General features: G+C 45.8%; 1 protein-coding gene across 1 annotated transcript in view; it reads right to left on the bottom strand.

Annotated features, from left to right (window-relative positions):
* Positions 1-19,056, bottom strand: part of LOC147669005 (leukocyte immunoglobulin-like receptor subfamily B member 3) — a gene marked incomplete at its 3' end in the record, with an annotated part of 559,849 nt that overhangs the window by 520,220 nt on the left and 20,573 nt on the right. The window contains exons 3-4 of the mRNA XM_086948290.1: positions 3,511-3,618; positions 536-574 (exon numbers count right to left, since the gene is read on the bottom strand). Of these exons, the coding sequence (XP_086804416.1) occupies positions 536-574; positions 3,511-3,618 (147 nt within the window). The remainder of the gene's footprint in view (positions 1-535; positions 575-3,510; positions 3,619-19,056) is intronic.

Raw genomic sequence — 19,056 nt, 5'->3', positions numbered from 1 at the left:
CCCTACTCATTATTTCTAAACATTAGTGCAATCCATATTATGCAATTTAATCGCCTTCCCCCTCCCTCCTAGCTCTGGCCCTGAGGCCTACCACGTTCAACGTTTCCGTATGCCATCTTACATTTTAGCAGCTACACAACATGGATTCAGGAATAATCAAGTTTAATAAGCCTTATTACTTCACACATTTCTGTATTAGTTCCACTTCTATTTAAACTTCTATATTAACTACACATCAGAATATAACTGTGGCTACTATCAGCACTCATGGCATTTCTCTTCATGATTTGTGCTTACTACGTGTAAGTGTGATGCATTTCTACATTTTGGTCAGTTTGCGCTCTCTCAGTCTTATGATGTGTTTGTTGATGATATCTTGGTAGCCGATGGAGTGACTACGATGTAGTAGTCACGAGGTGTAGTGCATTAGATGTCGTTGGGGTGCACAATGACAAACGACAATTGACTATTCAAACAACAGAATGATTATTTAAATATTAAAGTGAGAGTTGACGGCTTCATATCAGATACTCACTCTGCAATGACACCAAGCTCCATCTCTCCAGAAAGAAACCTAAAAATAAAGCAATGTGTTATTAAGGCGATTGCTAAATGTGTTTTCTACTAATATCTCATTTTTTTGTGCAAAATAAATAAGTTTCACATGCCCATTTTGACCTTGAATCCCTAAGTGGATGTAACAAAGATGGATTTTTACTTTTTTAGGAATGTGAAATTTCATGTTTTTATCTCCTTTACCTCCGCTATGACCCACTCTCCAGGAATTGGGAGCCCCGATACTGCAAACCCTGTCCATCAGGCCAGTTGTTTACATACTTGAGACCCAGTATTCCCTCTTGAACTCTGAATCCACGCAGGAAATAACTTTTATTCAAGAGAAGGGATGAAGAGAAGTTTTAAGAGCCTGTGAGTGCCATTCACTGATGGGCAGAGAGGCTGTAATGCAATGCTACTAATTTGTTTCAGCAGCTACTGTTCAACCCTTTCAGAGAGCTCACTCATCAGGCCAACCCTGACTCAGCATCCTACCTTTAGAAAATAAACGATTGGGGAAAGTACTATTACCAGAGAATATGTCATTCAGATCCCCTTGTAATTTCCTCATTCCTCCTCACAGTTTCTCCCAAAGATTTCAACTGTTTCTGAAAGGAGCTAAAATCTCTGAGGGAAGTATGACAGTTCAGCTAGTTACCGGCCCAACAGGAATAACCTGCCTCTCAAGATGAGGGCTATAGACTTCCAGATTTCTCCTCCAAGGTCAAGTTAGTGTTTTTAGAATCAATATGAAGCATAATTTAAGCAGTATTCTCTCCTACTACGTCTAGCCCATGCTACAATTGAGCAGCATTGTTAGACATTTACTTTTTAAAAAATTTTTTATTAGGAATTAACATACATCCAAAGAAGGAGTTTCGGTCTGCAGGCTGCAGAAAGGTTATCAATGTTCTCAGCTGGTGTGGTTCTACATAACATGCACATGCCATACACTTCTCTCTCAATAGTAATTAAACAAGATAAACAGGGCATATTCCACAAAGAAAGCGAGTGACAACGTAACAAGAAATGAATACATATTTCTAAAATAACAAAAATACATACATTTCTTCATAACAAATGGTAAAGATAGTACAAGAATTTATACAAAATGTTGTAAATTAGGTGGCCTCCTACATACATGCCAACTTTCCCTTTTAGATGACAAAGGATCCCCTTTGTCTCAGTTGCAGTTGGACTCTACCTTTCGGCAGATGGCATATCTTGCAACACATTGGAGCTATTACCAGAGCCAACATCATTCTTCTCAGAATACCAACAAGAAGCTTTTTTTCATAACACAACCCTATCAAGGTTCCAAATGCAACGATTGCCGGTTTTACAGCATTACGGAAGAGCTTGGTCTCCCTTATAGGCTGACTGCACTTCTCTAACAAACCAACCTTTCTTGGGCTTTTTATCTTCGCCCAATTGAAACTTAGTGCTCTTTACAGGCATCCTTGCATTACAGCCTTTCTTCCTTTTACACAAAACACTTTTCTCTTTCATTATACATTTCTCAAATTCTTGTTTACTTCTCTGATCCACAGTCACTCCTTTAGCATATTTCTCTTTAAACTTGTTCACCCATGCTGGACTCACCATATTGTTAGCAAACCTCTTTTTCAACAATAAGAAAGTGGAGACACCCGTTGATGAATGAGGGGTCAGCCAGTTCATGCAAACCTCCCTTTTCCACTCTTCCACCCAATTTAGACCATTAGCTGAAGCTTGCTGCAAACAATCTTTGACTACTATGTTTACGCGCTTGTTCATACCATTTTCTTCAGGACAATATAGAGCAGTCTTCCTATGTTAAATGCCTCCTATCAAAAACTCTTACATTGCATTCAGGGTCAATTGGACCCCATTTTCAGTCAGCAAGGAAACCGGAAAACCTTCCCTTTCAAATAACTCTTCCAAAAACCAGATGACATCACAAGTCTCCACAGAATTTACAACTTTCACTTCAGGCCACCTTGAGTGCATGTCAATACATGTTATCACACATTTTTCACTACCTGACACCCTAATTGGATCAACAATGTCAAGAACTAAATCAATCCAATCCAATACCGGTCCGGTAGCCAAATCTCAAATGATCAAGGGTTGTGTCCTACATTTCAGAATCTTATCACATTTTCTTCACTCAAAACAATCGCGATCAACCCTCTTAATCAAGTGTCCATTCCTGGCCACCAATGACTCCTCCTCATTCTCTCCTTAGTCTTTGAAATTCTGGGATGGCTTTCATGAGCCCACCCAATCAATCGCATTCTTACACTTCCTCTCATCACCAGACCATTTTTAAAAGAAAGATAATCTTTCAAAGGCCAGACAGAAATACTAAGTTCATCACAACCTTTGTCTCTTTCATACGATCCATCCTTAATTCTCAGGTAACATTTCTCAACAGATCAGCCCCTTCCAATGCACCATTCCATTCCTACTCCTGGACAAGACTATCCAAAACCAAACAGACTCTAACAGCCTCATCCCCAAATAAATTAATCTTTCACGTCACAACCACTTTCCTTGCCAATCTCATCCACACATAATCTTGAATAACAGTCAGCAATAATGTTCATCACACCAGGTACGTAGGAAACTATGAACTGAAATTCCTGCAAAGCTACCCCCATCTTCTTATTCAGCTGGATATAGCATTTATGACTTTTGAGCAAAAATCCTCAACTAAAGGTTTGTGATCAATTTTAATTTTAAAAAAACACCTCCTTGTAAATATTTCTTGAGTCTCCTCATGGCCCAGTATACCGCCAAAGCCTCCTAACCGATTAATGAATAATTTTGTTTCACTCCACGTAATAACATAGATGGGAAACAAAATTGTGTTCACCTTTCCCTCAACAACTTGTTCAAGAACTGTACCTATTCCTTTTGCACTAGCATGCGTTCACAGCACTGTCTTTGTACCTGGTTGGAAACTACTCAAACCTGCTGCACCGGACAATCCCTTCTTTAGCCGCACAAATTCTTTCTCACATTCCTCTGGCCATTCAAATTCCACACCTTTCTTTAATAATGTCTGAATACCATTGTAACCTACAGCAAAGTCTGGTATGAATTTACTCGAAAAATTCAGCAGTTCCTAAGAACTTTACCAATTCTTCTTTGGAGCTGGAAGTTGGCATGTTGTTGATAACCTTGACTAAACTTCCCTTAGGGCAAATCCCTTTAGTGGAAATCAAGTGTTCCAAATACTCAATTTCTGAGACCCCAAATTTACATTTCTAGCATTTCACGGTAGGACCACTATCACTCTTCAATACATTACATACTCTGAAATCATGGTCACTCAAGATCTTCCCAAACACTACTTTTACACACCACCAATTCCATCCAACACCCATTCAATTGCCCTCTGAATCATACACAGAGACAGAGATTAATCCAAATGGCACACTCATACACTTGTATGTTCCAAGCGGTGTAGTAAAGGATGTCAGCTCCTGCGACTGGGGAGGCAAAGATATCTGATGATATGCAGGAGTTAAATCCAAGGAAGTAAACCATTTCGCCCCTTCCAAACAGCATAGCATCTCAGTAATGCTTGGCAATGGTAATGATCCGCCATCACCGCCTGATTTTATTCCCACAAGCCCACACGTAGCTGAGGCTCTCCAGTTGCCTTTTGAGCTATTACCACCAGAGACACCCATTCTGATGCCTCAATCTCTGGCATGACTCCACTTTGTAAAAGTTTATCTAGTTCTTTCTTCATTAAAGGCACACTTCTTTTTTCCTGACCTTAAACCGCACACCAGACTTAAGTTTCATGCAGTGCACATACTTCTTTAGATGACCTAACTTCTTTCTAAAGACTTCTGGAAACAGCAGCTCATAGTTAATTTTTTCAGAGACGGTGCACACATTAGCTTCAGAAACATTTTGCTTGGGAACCCATCCATCCTTCAACCTTACCAAAGGGGACTCACTTGGATCAAGATACGCTGACAACTCCCTCTGGTGAAGCCAATCATTAATGTCATTTAGGCCAGTTTGAGTGCTATTAAGAATGTCCATCCATTTGCACTCTTTTCTGTCTATGATGTCCTTTATATTACCACCCCGATTGTCCAATGTGACCACTTCGGCAACTTGCCATTACAGTTCATTTTCAGTGTTCATTAGTCCCTCGTAGTGTCGAACCAGAGGTGCTCCTTCCACTCTACATCTGATTCTGCTTCTGTGCTGGGCGTAGTGTTGTTTGATGAGGTGGGTGGTTTGTCCCACATACAGTTTGCTACAAAGGCATCTGATGATATACACAACATTTCTAGTATTACAATTCAAGAATGCTATTAATGTAAATGTCCTGTCCTGTTCTACCAATACCTTGGTATTGGTTGTAAATTTTATTTGGTTTGTGGTCCTCTCAGGAGGCAGACTAGATGAACCACAAGGATCATACTGCAACTGTACTCTTTCCCATTGATAATCAATGAACATGGTGAAACAAAGACACCAGAGGGGCACCACAGATGGGTGGGGGGTCATGGTTCATTCTTTTTCCAGATAACCATTGTCGGAGGGAGAGGATTGGGCATTTGCCTCTGCTATTGAGACACAGGCAGTGAGGTTTGACAAACTGCTGCAGGCTATTCAAGAAGTCCAAACCACTTAAGAACCCAAGCTGGATGCCCTGGTCATCGAGATGGGGCTCCAAAGGGCTGACCAGGTTAAACTGTGCGACTGTGGGGAGGTGAACAAATCTAGATTAGCAGGGCTGTGCCCCTGAATATCAACAATGCATTCACATATTGAGGCACTACAATCTCAAGGATCCCTCCTGTCTGCCTGGGTCATTGCCACAGAAGGCCAGTTACATGAATATGAATGAATGAATATTAGCCGTAAAAAGCGCAAACTTTCCCAGGAGGCGTCAAGGCGATGCGGCAAGGGCCATCAGACAATAGTACCTGTAGGGCTCATACTGATAGACTGGTAAAGAGCCAGGTCTGCAAAGCCTTGTGGGAGAGAGATTGAGACTCTTGTTCCAAAATTACAGAAGGGAGGGAGTTCCAGAGCTTAGCAGAGGTAATGGAGAAGGCTCTGCCCCCCATCTGACTCTCTTAAACCTGGGAACTACCAACAGATTTTTATTGGCTGATCTTAGCTGCTTGGTAGGATCATAATTTCGGAAGAGACCTTTAATACCTTCAGAACCTAGATTGTAGAAGGCCTTGTGAGTGAGACAAAGAGCCTTAAACAGGATTCTCCGGTTTAAAGGGAGTCAATGCAACTCACAGTGGCCGAGACTTAGTGGAATTTAGGAAGGTCCATCACCAGCCTGTCTGTGGCATGCTATACAAGCTGCAGACGATCAATGAGCCCTTTGTTAATACCCAAATAGAGGGAATTATAATTATCCAGTCTAGATAACACTAGGGCAATGAGTGTCTGCTTTTGAGAGGCGAAGGAAAGAAATTGCAACATTTTCCTAAGAATCCTGATGGTCCCAAAGCAGGTGGACACCGTTCTATTAATCTGAGGGTCCAAGGAGAGAGAATTGTCCACAATGACACCAAGATTTTTTTCTGGGGACACTGGGCAAGTGCAGGGGTCAAGCGTGTCAGGCAAGCCACCTGGCATTGACCAGATATGCTGTTGGTTTCCTAAGATCAATACCTCAGTTTTGTCCCTGTTAAGTCTAAGATAGTTTTCTACCATCCAAGGAGAAATTGCCTGCATACAGTTTTTAAAATTGGTGGCAGATGCCTCTATGCTGTTTGAAATGGACACCATAATTTGGGTGTCGTTCAGCATAGGACAACACCTACAGTCCAAAGGATCTAACTACCCTGGCCAAAGGAGCAACATAAATATTAAAAAGGGTCAGGCTTAGTGAGGAGCCCTGAGAGACTTTACAAAACACATGGCCAAGGGTTGAATAAAATGGATCTATTTTCACTATTTCCATCAAACCAACTTCTGCATGGTGGGACACCAGGAGAAAGCATATGGACCCAATGAGGAGCTTTTCCTTGAGGACTGGCTGCTTCATACTGTAATGGGTGGTAAGCGATCTATCATTTTCTTGGTCGAGAGATGCCATAGGGTCCTCGGTAAGACCCCCCACGGTGGTTGCACGTCTACTTAACTATCGAGATCATAACCACATCCTACAGGTCGCGAAAACCAAAGGCCCTTGGCAAATTGATAATAGCTCAGTGACTATATTCCCAGATTACACTGCGTAAGTGCAGAGACACAGGGGATCCTTCATGCTATTTATCAGAAGCTTTGCAGTTGGGACTGCATTACTCTCTTATGTATATGGACAAATTGTGTGTTATAGACTCTGGTAATATACGCTTCTTCACGATGCTGGTAGATACCTGGGAGTGGTTAGAATTCAATGGAGCCCCTTGACTCCCAATTAACCACTGGCTGGAAGCTCCAGAAATCAAGATGACGTCAACATAAAGGTCTTAAAGGTAAACCTCGAAGCAAACAGGTAGTAAAGGAGAGAGCATTTGTGGTGGCGGAATTAGATTCACGCCATAGCCAGGACACAGGGTCCTCTGACCACATGCCTAGCTCCCCGGGAGTGGGAGCTGGCACGTGTATCGGAAGATATACTGCCTTCAAAGCCCTGTGAGTACTCCAGGCCTCCACAATTAGGCTGGTATATGGTGCCTTGACAATGACAATAACATAAACTATTCCTGACAATTCCTGCATTTAGTAGATGGAGTACCACACAGGCCTTATCCACCACTACATTTAGGGTTGTACTTTCATTAACTAGCCTCCTCCCCACAGGCTGTGAGTCCACCGAGTACTGGGATCTGACCAATAGGATAGTCAAGAATGCTGTGGCCTCTAGCACAGCCACGGTCCTGTGTCACCACTTTTACTTGAGCTGTGCAGCACGATTGGGCCACACTTTGCCTCTCTTGCCCTCTCCCATACAGTTGAGTACAGCGCAGCTTCTCTACCAGCAGCCTAATTGAGGTTACCCTTCAGGCCTCGGCACTGTATCATTAAACTGTGGACCCAAGGAGTGACTGAGGCTGTAGCCATGGCTCCATGACAGCCCCAAAGGCCATATCAATATCCTTTAGGGGATTAACGCTCCAACTATTTTGCCCCCACTGTATCATCTCAAGGGGCCCTCTACAGAAATATCTGGACACAAGGACTTCGATGCTCTGACTCCCTTACCCCATTTGCCCTTGTCATTGGGGCACTGAGCCTCTCCCCTTGAAGCAGGTCTTGATGGAATGATCATCGATTGACAACATTTTGAGGCATCCTACTAGGTTTCCGAATTATTTCTCTCCTCTACTACCCATCTTTGCGATGCCCTCCAGCAATTCCTTTCATCAGCTGCTTATCACAGAGGCCGTCTCTCAATATAAATCAATGGCTACTCCTCTGGCAATGCATACCACACCATTAACGGTGGCCTCACCCTCTTGTCGCAGCCTGACACCATGATGGATCACATCTTGTAGGAGATCACTGCCGTTGGTGCTGCCTGGAAGGCATGGTCTCCAAAATATCAGACCTCACTACTGAGACCAAATGGAACGCCGCCTCACAGTTGTGGAATTGTCTCAACTGTATACCAGATAGGGACCAGGAACTCTTATACCTACGGAAAAAACTAACAGACCTGAAAGATGGAAGCTGGAGGCAAAATGTCAGATTTTTTAGATTCCCGGAAACGTTTTGTAGGCACAGATGTTAGGGGCTTTCTCAAGGACCTTCTCCCCATGCTCATGGGGCTACCCTTCTCTCTCCTCAAGGAGATACAGCGAACTTACCGTGTGGGCCCCCCTTCTAGATACATAGAAAAGAGTGCATCCCCTCATTGTGTGCTTCCTTTTCCATGAGCAGGTGCAGCAAATCCCGACTGCTGCCTACTCCCATGGCTCATATGTCTTTGAGGGAATAAGATCCACATAGCCGCTGACTTCTCCTGGGAAACAAACGACAAACAAAAGGCTTTCCATGCTCTGTGGCCCTAGTTGGGGAAACTGAGCATCAAATTCAGACTGTTCAAACCTGCCCGCATGTGGATGACAAAAGATAGTAGGTCCAAAGACTTCTTCGACCCAGAGGCCCTACACTTTTGGGATGGATTCACCACCAATGAGATGAACCGTGTATCCCAGGACTCATCTTCTGTACCTCACCCTTCAGGCAAATACCCTGCACCTAGGCAAACACAAGGAGATCATAGACGGACTGCTGAAACTTTTCAGATACTCACCCCCAGTCAAAGATCTGGGTTGAATCCATCATTGTTCTTCCCCTCACTTCACCACCTCAGTTCAGACCCAGTTAAATGCAAATCGATCTTGCCTCTGTGCCTCATGGGAACAGTCCAGCCCTAACTGCCAAGCCAGGTCTTCCCTGAACCTGAAACAAGCATCCTGGGACCGGTTTCTGGGTAACACCCTTCATCAGCCATGCTAGCTTGAATCCAGTGGCAAAGTGAGCAATAGACCCACGTCTGGGAATACCCTGCCAACTTAGGGTGAACAAAGCAAACACAAGGAGATGTTGGACGGAGCACTGGAAATTTTCAGACACTCACCCCCAGTCACAGATCTGGGTTGAATCCATCATTATCTTTAGCTCACTTCGCCACCCCAGTTCAGGCACAGCTAAATGCAAATCAGTCTTAACCCTGTGCCTCATGGGAACAGTCCAGCCCGAACTGCCAAGCCATGACTTCCCTGGACTGGACACAAGCATCGTGGGACTGGTTTTGGGTTAACAGTCCCCATCAGCCAGGCTAGCTGTGTCTGAACCGGGGTGGCGAAGTGAGCTAAAGAATGATGATTTCATGTACTCTATTAGGCTGGCTAGCGCATGTCAGTCTCTGGCAACCTGAAGATACAAGGCATGGTTAAATCATGGCGACGTGCATACAGACTCTTTTTAGTAGACCCCCTTCTCCATGCCAACGCACATCTATGGGGCAACTCAAGTCTGTGCATAGGTGGTGAGATTTTGAACTGGAAGGCATGGCGATCAGCAGGCATCAGCAGTCTCCATCAGATCCTCGACCAGGGTGCCCTCAAATCCTTCCTGACGCTCCATGAGAAATATGGCCTCTTACCCCGCCAGTCCTGCGGATAGCTGTAACTACATGTTGCCTCAGTCACCGCCTTGGTAGGCGACCCTGGGTCCTCCAATCGTCTCCTTTGGTCTCCTATCTTAGGACGTAGGGGAACTTCAACAGAGTGATGTCCGGCTTCTATAGCCTCTTTAGAAGCCATCATTTTTCCCTGCCACTCCTTAATAGCCTCCACACCACATAGCAAACCAGAAAACAGATGGAATATCAACCGTAGGATTGGGCTGAACTCCTGAAGGCACTTGAATGCAGTGCATGAGAGGCACAATTGAAGTTTGGCTTTTTTAAATCACTACATGACTGGCACTGGACTCCCGGGAAGTTATGAGCAGTTGGCCTGTTGCCTCACGCAAATTGCTGGTGCTGCCCCCATAACCACTGTGACCTGGTGCACACCCTCTGTGACTGCCCTTTGATACGTCCTTTATGGGAGATGGTTGCCATTACACTGAGCGAGAATCTTTCAGTCTTGACTCCTATTTCTTGTCCCCTGATCCTTTTATATGACCTTGTGGACTCTCCAGACGTCTCCCGTCTACAGGTCTGTCTCTTGTATATGGTGCTCATCACGGGGAATATTTCCATTCTTCTCCACTGGCATCGCCCCCCTCCGATGATGAATGTCTCTCATCAATGTTCCAGACGTCCTCCTATGAGCGGGTAATCTACAACCTCCAGGACAGGATGGAGGCCTTTCTTTACACCTGGGTGCCTCTCCTCCAAGAGACTGCCCACTAGTCCTTAACTGCATACACAATCATCCCTAATGAGTTGGCTGGTTGCTACATTGTACCACATTGACAGCACCCTTGGAATCCTGACTTGTGCAGATGAGTGCTAATATCATTTGCTCTTTCTTTCCCTCTTGTTTAAGCCTTCTGCAATTCAATCTTCTTCTTATTTTCTGTTCTTTTTCCATCCCCATCTTTTTCCCTTCTGCTCTCTCTCTTCCCTTTCACTCCCTTTCTTCCCCGTCTACCACCCCACGAACATTTGGGTGTGGATGCAAGTATGGACCTCCTGCTTGTTTTTTCTTTTCTCCTTCATTCTCTTCTGTCAAGTTTTCATCTTACTTACTGTCCACCCCCTTTTCCCATTGATTATTTTGTATACAATTGTGGATCCAAGAGCCCTCCTTGGTGTTGCTATTCCTTGCCCTTCTCGGTTCCCTGATCCACAGGAACCCAGTATGTCATATGGCCAGTATTTGGTTTCATTTTGTATAATATTCTTTTCTGCTGTATTATTGTCTCATGAATAGCATACCATGTTTCCCGTACCCTACTCTTTTTTTATATTGTTTGCTCTTATTTCCCAATAAAGAATCGCAAAACAGAGACGCCTCTGACAGTGAAATAGAGTGGAATGCGTTCAAAGCTGTTGTGCGGGGCCTATGTTTTAAAACAACTTTCAGTGTAAAACTCACTCTGCACAGGCACATCTTGAATTTGGAGAGTGCTATGAGGCTGGCTGAGATAGGTGTGGAGAAGGGGGTAAGTAGTTCTTGTGATATCACACAATTTCGGCAAGACTAAGGACACCTAATATATTATGGAAAGAACCCTGGTAGCCTCAATCTCTTAGTTCTCTGCTCAGCCCTGTTTGAAAAGTAAGGAACGTAGGAATCATTTTTGATGCCAACCTCTCTTTCAGAGAGCAGACCAACCTTCTTACCACTTCTTGTTTCCTCGTGCTGAAAATTCTAAGAAAAAGACTTCCTTTCTTACTATCTGATCTGCAGAAAGCAGTAGTCACTTCCCTTGCCTTATCTAGGCTAGGCTACTGCAATGCCCTCTATGTTGGAGCTCAGCAGGGCATCATGAGTAGACTGCAGAGGTAACAAAACACTGCAGTTCGGATCCTGAAACACATTAAGACATGTGAACATATTTCTAAAGTCAGGGGAGACCTTCACTGGTTACTTATTAAAAAGAGGATAGCCTTCAAGGCCCTCTGCGTGCACACAAGGAGCTTCATCACCATGGTCTGGACTTACTCAAAAATAAATTCCCATGGTGTACTCCAAATAGATCATGTCAGTCAACTACAGCCCAGAAACTGTCAATCCCGGTCATAAACAAAGCTTACTGGGGTGGTAGAAGTTTCATCTAAACCACCTCTTACCTCAGGAACCAAATGCCATGGAGTTCTAGGAATCAATCTAACCTCCTCGCCTTCAGGAAGTCTTTAAAAACCTGGATTTTCACGTTTCTATTGGAAATTTCCATATCAGTTCCCTTTCTTCATTAAAGGTAGTGCCAAGACACAGTAGGGCAGACTCTGAGCTTTACAAAACTCAAATCAAATTACTTGTTGAAAATCTGGATTATGCAGAATATGTGGCTGGGCCACACGCAGGGGGGGATAGAGTGAGGTGGGTGCTTGCATGGGTTCTCAAATCCGAGGTGCCTAGATCCCTAATGATTGCAGTTGGTCCCCGGACGGAGTGCTACTCAATCCACAGTCTGACATCAATAAAGTTTTATTTGGCTACTATAGCACCTTATATGAGAGAGCCAAGGGAAATAGGGACTCTACTTTCTCTACTTTGCATGACTATCTGGACAAGTTGCCAATCCCACCAATTCCCTTTCCAAAGAAAAACCCTCGATGAACCATTAACGATCAAAGAGGCATGCGTCGGGATCAACCGGATGGCATGTAATAAGCCCCCTAGGATGGATGGACTCCCAATTGAATTCTATTCTACTGACTAGATTGTATCAGCTCCGAAGTTCCTTCAGCTGTTCTAACTCACCAAGCGTGGGAGGCATTAATTGTGGTCCTCCCCAAACCAGGCAGAGATCCCCTAGTGGTTCGCTCGTATAGACCGCTGTCCCTACTAAATACTGACTGTAAGATACTCGGAAAGGTCACTGCCAATAGGCTGGGTCCGTTTCTCCCCACTTTGGTCCACCCTGACCAGAATGGTTTTCATTTCAGGGAGGAACATATTTCTCAATCTGAGATGTCTCTTCAGACTTATGGATAAAACTCCATAGGCCCGCCCACCATGCGCAGCCTTGTCATTGGATATCAGAAAGGCTTTTGACACCTTGGAGTGGCCATGCCTTATGGAGGTGCTGCACACTATGGGATTGGGGCTGGAAATAAGGCAATGGCTTTGGCACACACGGGCAGAGAGATCTCTTTTGTTTTTCAAGTTGGTAGAGGAACCAGGCAGGGCTTCCCACTTTAACCAATCATCTTTGTCTTGGCGAGAGAGCCCCGAGTGGCTCTCTTTAGGGATTTACTGACTGGAAACTCCTGAGACATGATCTCGCTGTATGCAGATGACGTGCTGGTATACACATGTGACATGAGCAAAGATCTGACACACATTATGAGGACAATAGACAACTTAGGGCCATATCTGGGCTGAAATTAAACTGAGTAAAATCTTGCCTTTTTCCCCCTTCAGAGACTCTCAGATCACTAGCCACATGCAGACCTGGAATGGTGACCTGGCACCTTTAAATACACGGGGTGAACATTTACCATGTCGAAGATGAACTAGTGAAGTGGAACTTAGGTGTAGCAGCACTTGGGGTACGTGGCTTCTTGACTTTCTGGATGTCTCTCCCGCTATTTCTGATGGGCAGAGTGGCACTAGCTAAAATGCTGGTGCTGTCTAGATATCATTTTTCAGCGCTCCTGACCTATCTGCCCAATCATTTTTTTACTATCCTCTCTGATTTAATTTGGGGCAGGTGGAGAAAGAGAGTAGTGCTCTCTAAATTCTATGTCCCTTTGGAATGTCGTGGAATGGGGCACCTGATTATAAGCTCTACTATGTGGTGCAGCAACTCTGTGGCTGTCAGATGCACCTTGCTGATGGCAGTGGTATGGTGGATTGATTATTGGACCCTCAAATGGATGCCCCATTCTCAGGATGCCTAGCTCAGATGACTAAACATTGTTGCCATGTATATGTGCAACCCAAAAGCAAATCCCTTTCGTAAGCATCAAGCCACCCAATATGGGAGCAACCAGACTTTTGCAGGTGGCAAATCCAACATAACACTAGAAGGAGGATAGAAGTAGGTAGGCCTCACTACACTGTGTGACCTATTCATAAATAAGACCCTCATTACTTTCCAGAAGTTCGGGAGGATTACAAACTAAAAAAGGGACCGTTTCTGGTTTATAATATGCTAGCAGCCACAACCGGTAATCTTTAAGGGCCGGACAGGGTTGAACATATGTCATTTCCTCCCCTCCAGTTATTGATTAGCCATTTGAATGACAGGAAGGCAATCACAGTGCAATATAAGGTACTCTTGGACTCCCGTGGCGAGGGGCTCCCCACTCTGAGGGGAAAAATGCCATGGACAGTTTCCATTGGTCAAGAGCTTATGGATAAACAATGGAAACTTGCACTGGAATATGTTCGGAAAATGTCTAGAAATCCCCTTCTGAAGTACACACAATTTAAGTACTTGTATCAGACATATCTTAACCCTGCACGTAACCTTCGTATATTTCCTGGGACTGCTCTTAATATCCACAATGCCCCCACCCGGAGACAAACTTTCACCGTATTGTGTGAGCCTGTCCGGAGATAGTAGTGACAGTGTCTCAGTCCAGAAGAGCTCTCTCTGAACTCACAGGCCGGATTCTTGTAGATCCCTTGCAGTGGCATAACGAAACTTGAGGGGGCCCCCCTGCAAAGAACATGGAAGGGGCCCCCCAGCGGCCTGGCCCACCACCTACCACTTTGCCCCACCGACAAAAATAAGCAGTCACCTAAAGCTGTACTTATCTGTGCATACTTCGAACAGCAAATATAAATAGAAAGCACTTTAATTGTGTTCTAGGGCTGCCTGAATGATGAGATCCATGACTGATAATTAAAGGGAACCAAGGCAGAAAAGTCACATTACAAATGAATACATACTTTTTTATTTATAGCCCTATTTAGTGCAAATACAAGGTCTTTCCAGGATCTTTAAACACATGGCTGGCATTTTTCTTTTGGAAACCCTACTTTATATTCACACTACAGCAATAAATGTAAATTTCAAAAGCAAGGAATAGGCAGAGTGGGGGCCCAGGGGGTACTGGAACCAGACAAAAACTTAGCCTTGTTATCCAGTTTACAAAGGTATGTTGACTGTGCACCTCAGATAGTCCGGAGTCTGTAGCCGCGGAGCACTGCTTCACAAGCTCTTTTACTTTAATATTAAAACTGTTAAATCTTACAGCCAGTTTTACATTCATCACTAAGGGCCCTCCTCCGAAGTTAGTGCCCTTCCATTTTTGGTGCTTTGTAGAAGTTTTAAGATCATCTTGAGTTTCTCGTTGCTTCAATGGGTGTAATTTCTGATATTTATTCAATGTCACTCATAATTTCACTGAAATTATGCAAATGTCACACATAAACAATCTGAAACATTGGCAGCTATGTAAGTCTCATAATTAATCCTAACTACTTGATCAAACTCACTATCAATATAAATCCCCAGCTACACGACATATTTAAGAATGTAGGGGCAGATTTATGAGGCCTTTGCGCCACGTTTACGCCGCTGTTGCGTCACGCAAGGCGGCGTAAACGTGGCGCATCCCTACGAACGATTTACAACGTGACGCATCTAGGCAGATGCGTCACGTTGTAAAGCCCTGCGCCGCTTGTGGGCGTTCTGGCGCAGGGTGGGCGTTCCGGGGCAGGTGCGCCTCGCAAAAGTGGCTGAGTGAAATCTATGAGATTTCACTCAGTCACTTTTCAGCCAATGCTGCGTCAAAAGCCTGCGCCTGCTTGAAGCAGGCGTAGGTCTTGACGCAGCATTGTTAAAATGGGGCACCCCCGAGCCTTGCTGGAGCTGCGTCGCACTTGCGACGCAACTCCAGCAATGCGACACATTTCCGGCACAGATGCGTCACGCATCTGTGCCGTTTTTGCACCATGGTGCGCCGCATTATAAATGCGGCGCACCATGGCTGGCGGAGCTGTGGCGCACTGTGGCGCATGTTAACTGGCGCATCCCTGGGGATGCGCCAGTTAACATAAATCTGCCCCCTAGTCTTTAGCATTCAGAATAACCTTGCTGGGACTTGTAGATTCACGCGCATTAGAAGTATGGTCGTACAAATCCTAGTAACGCTTGGTGTGGTAGGCTTAAACAGTTAAAAATGGCTTAAACTCATCATCATGATATGGAACAAGTCGGCAGCTATATTGGTAATGTTTGACTAAAGTCAGATGGTTAGTAGTCTAGAACATACACGACCCTTCCTCAAACAAAATAAAAAGTTTCCCGATATAGTACTAAATAAAATACTGCTAGTCCAAAACTGCCGCTCTTTTCAGCCACGAGAACACTGCAAATACGGACTGCCTTCTGCTTCTGTAATGTTTTATTTCTAGCTTTGAATTTTTTTGAAACATTCCTGCCCTTCAGGTTTTCTACAATAGCTTCTAACGGGAGAAATTATTACCGTATACAATACGCCAGAATAAAAGCAAGCCTACATAACAGGAAGCATGTCCACAAAAGCGAGTCTACAGCAAGACCACCTCTACAAACCTGCAGCTGCTGGGTCTAGATACCCCGAACGTCACGTGCAGTCGTTTTCCCTTCTAAAGTTAACATCTCTTACTTCGGAGTCCTACACTGCACCAGGTCCAGCACTGAACGCGTTCTGTTTCCGCAGCCGCTTGAGGAGAGGCACAGGTTTACAATTTCCGTTTGTGTGTTCTGGCTGCGTTGACAGTCCAAGCATGATTTACAGTGGCGGCTGGTGACATTTGAAAGTGTGAGGCGTAAACTTATTGTGGTACCCGACTGCGGCGAACGATGGTAGCGAGGATGCCCAAAGAACCTACAGGGGGTTCGAGGGGTTCGCCCCTCGAGAATTTTTTTTAAAAAGAGTGGACAAATGGTGCATTTTCAAGCAAATTTAAGAAAGCAGGAAGGATAATAAAGCAATGCAATTGAATTAATCATCATTTGAGAAATTGCCAAACACACTGATACACTTGTAACTGTTTTGTGCAATATAAAAAACATTTGTTCATGCAATGCAAGCAAAAACACGCATAGGGAGTACGGAGGATTATGCCCAGAACGGTGAGGCCTAAAATGCAGAATCCTGAATTCACTTTATATTATTTATTAATTTAAATGCTCTTTCTAATAACCTTTAACCTGAGAATAAAACAAGCTCCCACACTCTCTAATTGTCAGCCATCCAATTAAAATAAGCAAGTTTGTCGGCGCGGCAGAATGGGAAATGGAAATTCTTGATCGGGTCTGACTGCTGCCCTGTGAGTCAGCTCTGAATATCCATTTGGACAGAATGGAGCTCATGTATTCCTTCATATTTACAAAAAGGGGTGGTGAGGGACAGAGTCTCTGAATTAGGCAGAAAGCTCATGTATTCCTTCAGGCACTCCGTTCTGAGACAATGCTGCACTGCTTCGTTGTGGTCACGAGGTGCTATAAAGAAGATAATTAAATAAAGACGCACCTATACTCAAGCTCACACACAAACTGTGGTGGGACCTATCTAGATACTGGTTAGGGCTTCGGGGTTTCAGAAAAGATGACACACTTCAAAATAATACCTGGTCACTTTAAAAAAATTGGTGAGAATCCAAAACAAAGGCATTCTGCACACTGTAATTCTAACTACCCTTAGACTGGCACCATGCATGCTAAATGTGTCACTGTGCAAAGCGTGGGCCTGGGGTTTATATAAAGCACACACTGCCCGCTGCTTCTATTTTTCAGACTTTAGCCCACCTTTAAGAATACTCCCTACTACTTCTTGATCCCGTGGCATGCCATGGTGAAACCAGCAACATGGTCTGTAACACAGAGACTAAAGGCGCGTTCTTTCTGTGAGAAACATCTTTACCATGTAATAGTACCTGTCACATGGCAAACAATAATCCTTCGGCTCTATAATATGAAAATAATATATGCCACACACGTTGCCTTGCTGAAGGGTTTCCATGCAGAAGTGGGGTTTGGGGGGCAGCCGAGCCGCGAGGTCTGCCCCCCGGGCAGATTTGGGAGGGGGAAGGGGGGAGAACAAGCGAGCGGCCATTTTGCCGCGTTGGGCTGGCTGATGATAGCCCAAAAGCAGCCCAAAAGGAATTTTGTAGCCCAAAGGATAAATAGCGATCCCGAGTTGTCCCAGCCACCATTTTAGGTACTGAGACCTGGTGGCTGGGAATGTTTCAGTCAGGAGCTTTTTGTCAGGCGTTTCTTGGGAAGCTTTCGCATGTTTTAAGTCGGGGGCATTGCGAGGGGCGAGTCCTCGAGGCACTACGCCTGCTGGGCAATGCAAGCGCCCGGCGTGGCGTGCCTTCGCGGGCGTGGCGGCAGCAGCCATCGCCTGCGCGCTGCCACAGAAGTTTGCGTGTCTTCAGGTAGGTTTCACAGGGCTGCACGGATGTCAGGAGCGCGGCCCTGGTTGTGACGGGCGGTGTGGAAAAAATGAAGCAGGGAGGGCGGACAAGGCACGCTGCCAGTGGCGCCTCGCCGCCCTTAGGAATGCAGTCTGTGGGGAGGGAGGGGGGCGGGGCGGCAGGAGACTGTGGGCAGGCAGCGATGCAGAGGGGTCTTGCGGCCGCCCTGGCGCGGCGGTTGAGGTCGAGGAGGCTCTGCCAGTGAGCGGGGCCTTCCGGGCGTTTTGTGCAACGGGCGGGAAAGGGGGCGGGCGGGGTGGGAGTGCAGACCTCAGGATCGGGGGCGGGAGGGAGAGCGTGCAGGGAAATTGGGCAGGTAGGGGCAAAAGGGGCCGGGGATGTCGACAAGGGGAGGCGGCCCGCCACAGAAGGGGAGTCAGGAGAGCCCCTCACCTGCCTAGCAGGGGGCCGCGGGCGCAGCAGAGAGGGGCAGGAAGGTTGGCAAGAAGGGTGCAAGGGGGGGCACAAGGTGGGACGGTCCTGGGTGGCCATGGAAGGGGGGGAGTTGGTCCCAGGTGGTTGGGTGGGGGGAGGGGAACCGGGGGTGCGGTGAGGGAGGCATGCGGAGGGGGGAGTTCTCCCCAGCATTGATAAGACTCAGAGGGCAGTGAAAGGGAGCGGGAGGGGTTAGAGGTGTTCGAGTCATGGGGTGCCGGCGGAGGGGTTGAGTAGAAGGGGGGGAGCTCACCGGGGGAGGGGGGATCGGGGGTAGGGGAGTTAATATGGAGAGAGTACGAGGAGGTCGGGGGTAAGGGGGGCGGGTGAGGGGGGCACGCGGTTTCAGGGTCCCAGTACACCAGCGGTACCTTTTCTTTGGCAGGGGGACGGCCAGCGTGGGGCTCCAGACTTGTTTTGGCTGGGCGTGGCCAGCCGTCACCAAGGAGAAGGGAGGGCTGTGCTTCCTGCAGCAGGCCCGGAGTACGTGAGGGTCTCGTCGCGGCTGGTTTACGAAGGCCCCAGGCGGGCTCGC

This window comes from Lissotriton vulgaris, unplaced genomic scaffold (assembly GCF_964263255.1).
Source record: "Lissotriton vulgaris unplaced genomic scaffold, aLisVul1.2 SCAFFOLD_1419, whole genome shotgun sequence".
NCBI classification, from domain to species: Eukaryota; Metazoa; Chordata; class Amphibia; order Caudata; family Salamandridae; genus Lissotriton; species Lissotriton vulgaris.
Note: the sequence above shows the minus strand (reverse complement) of the source record. Positions and strands in the feature narration are given on the sequence as shown.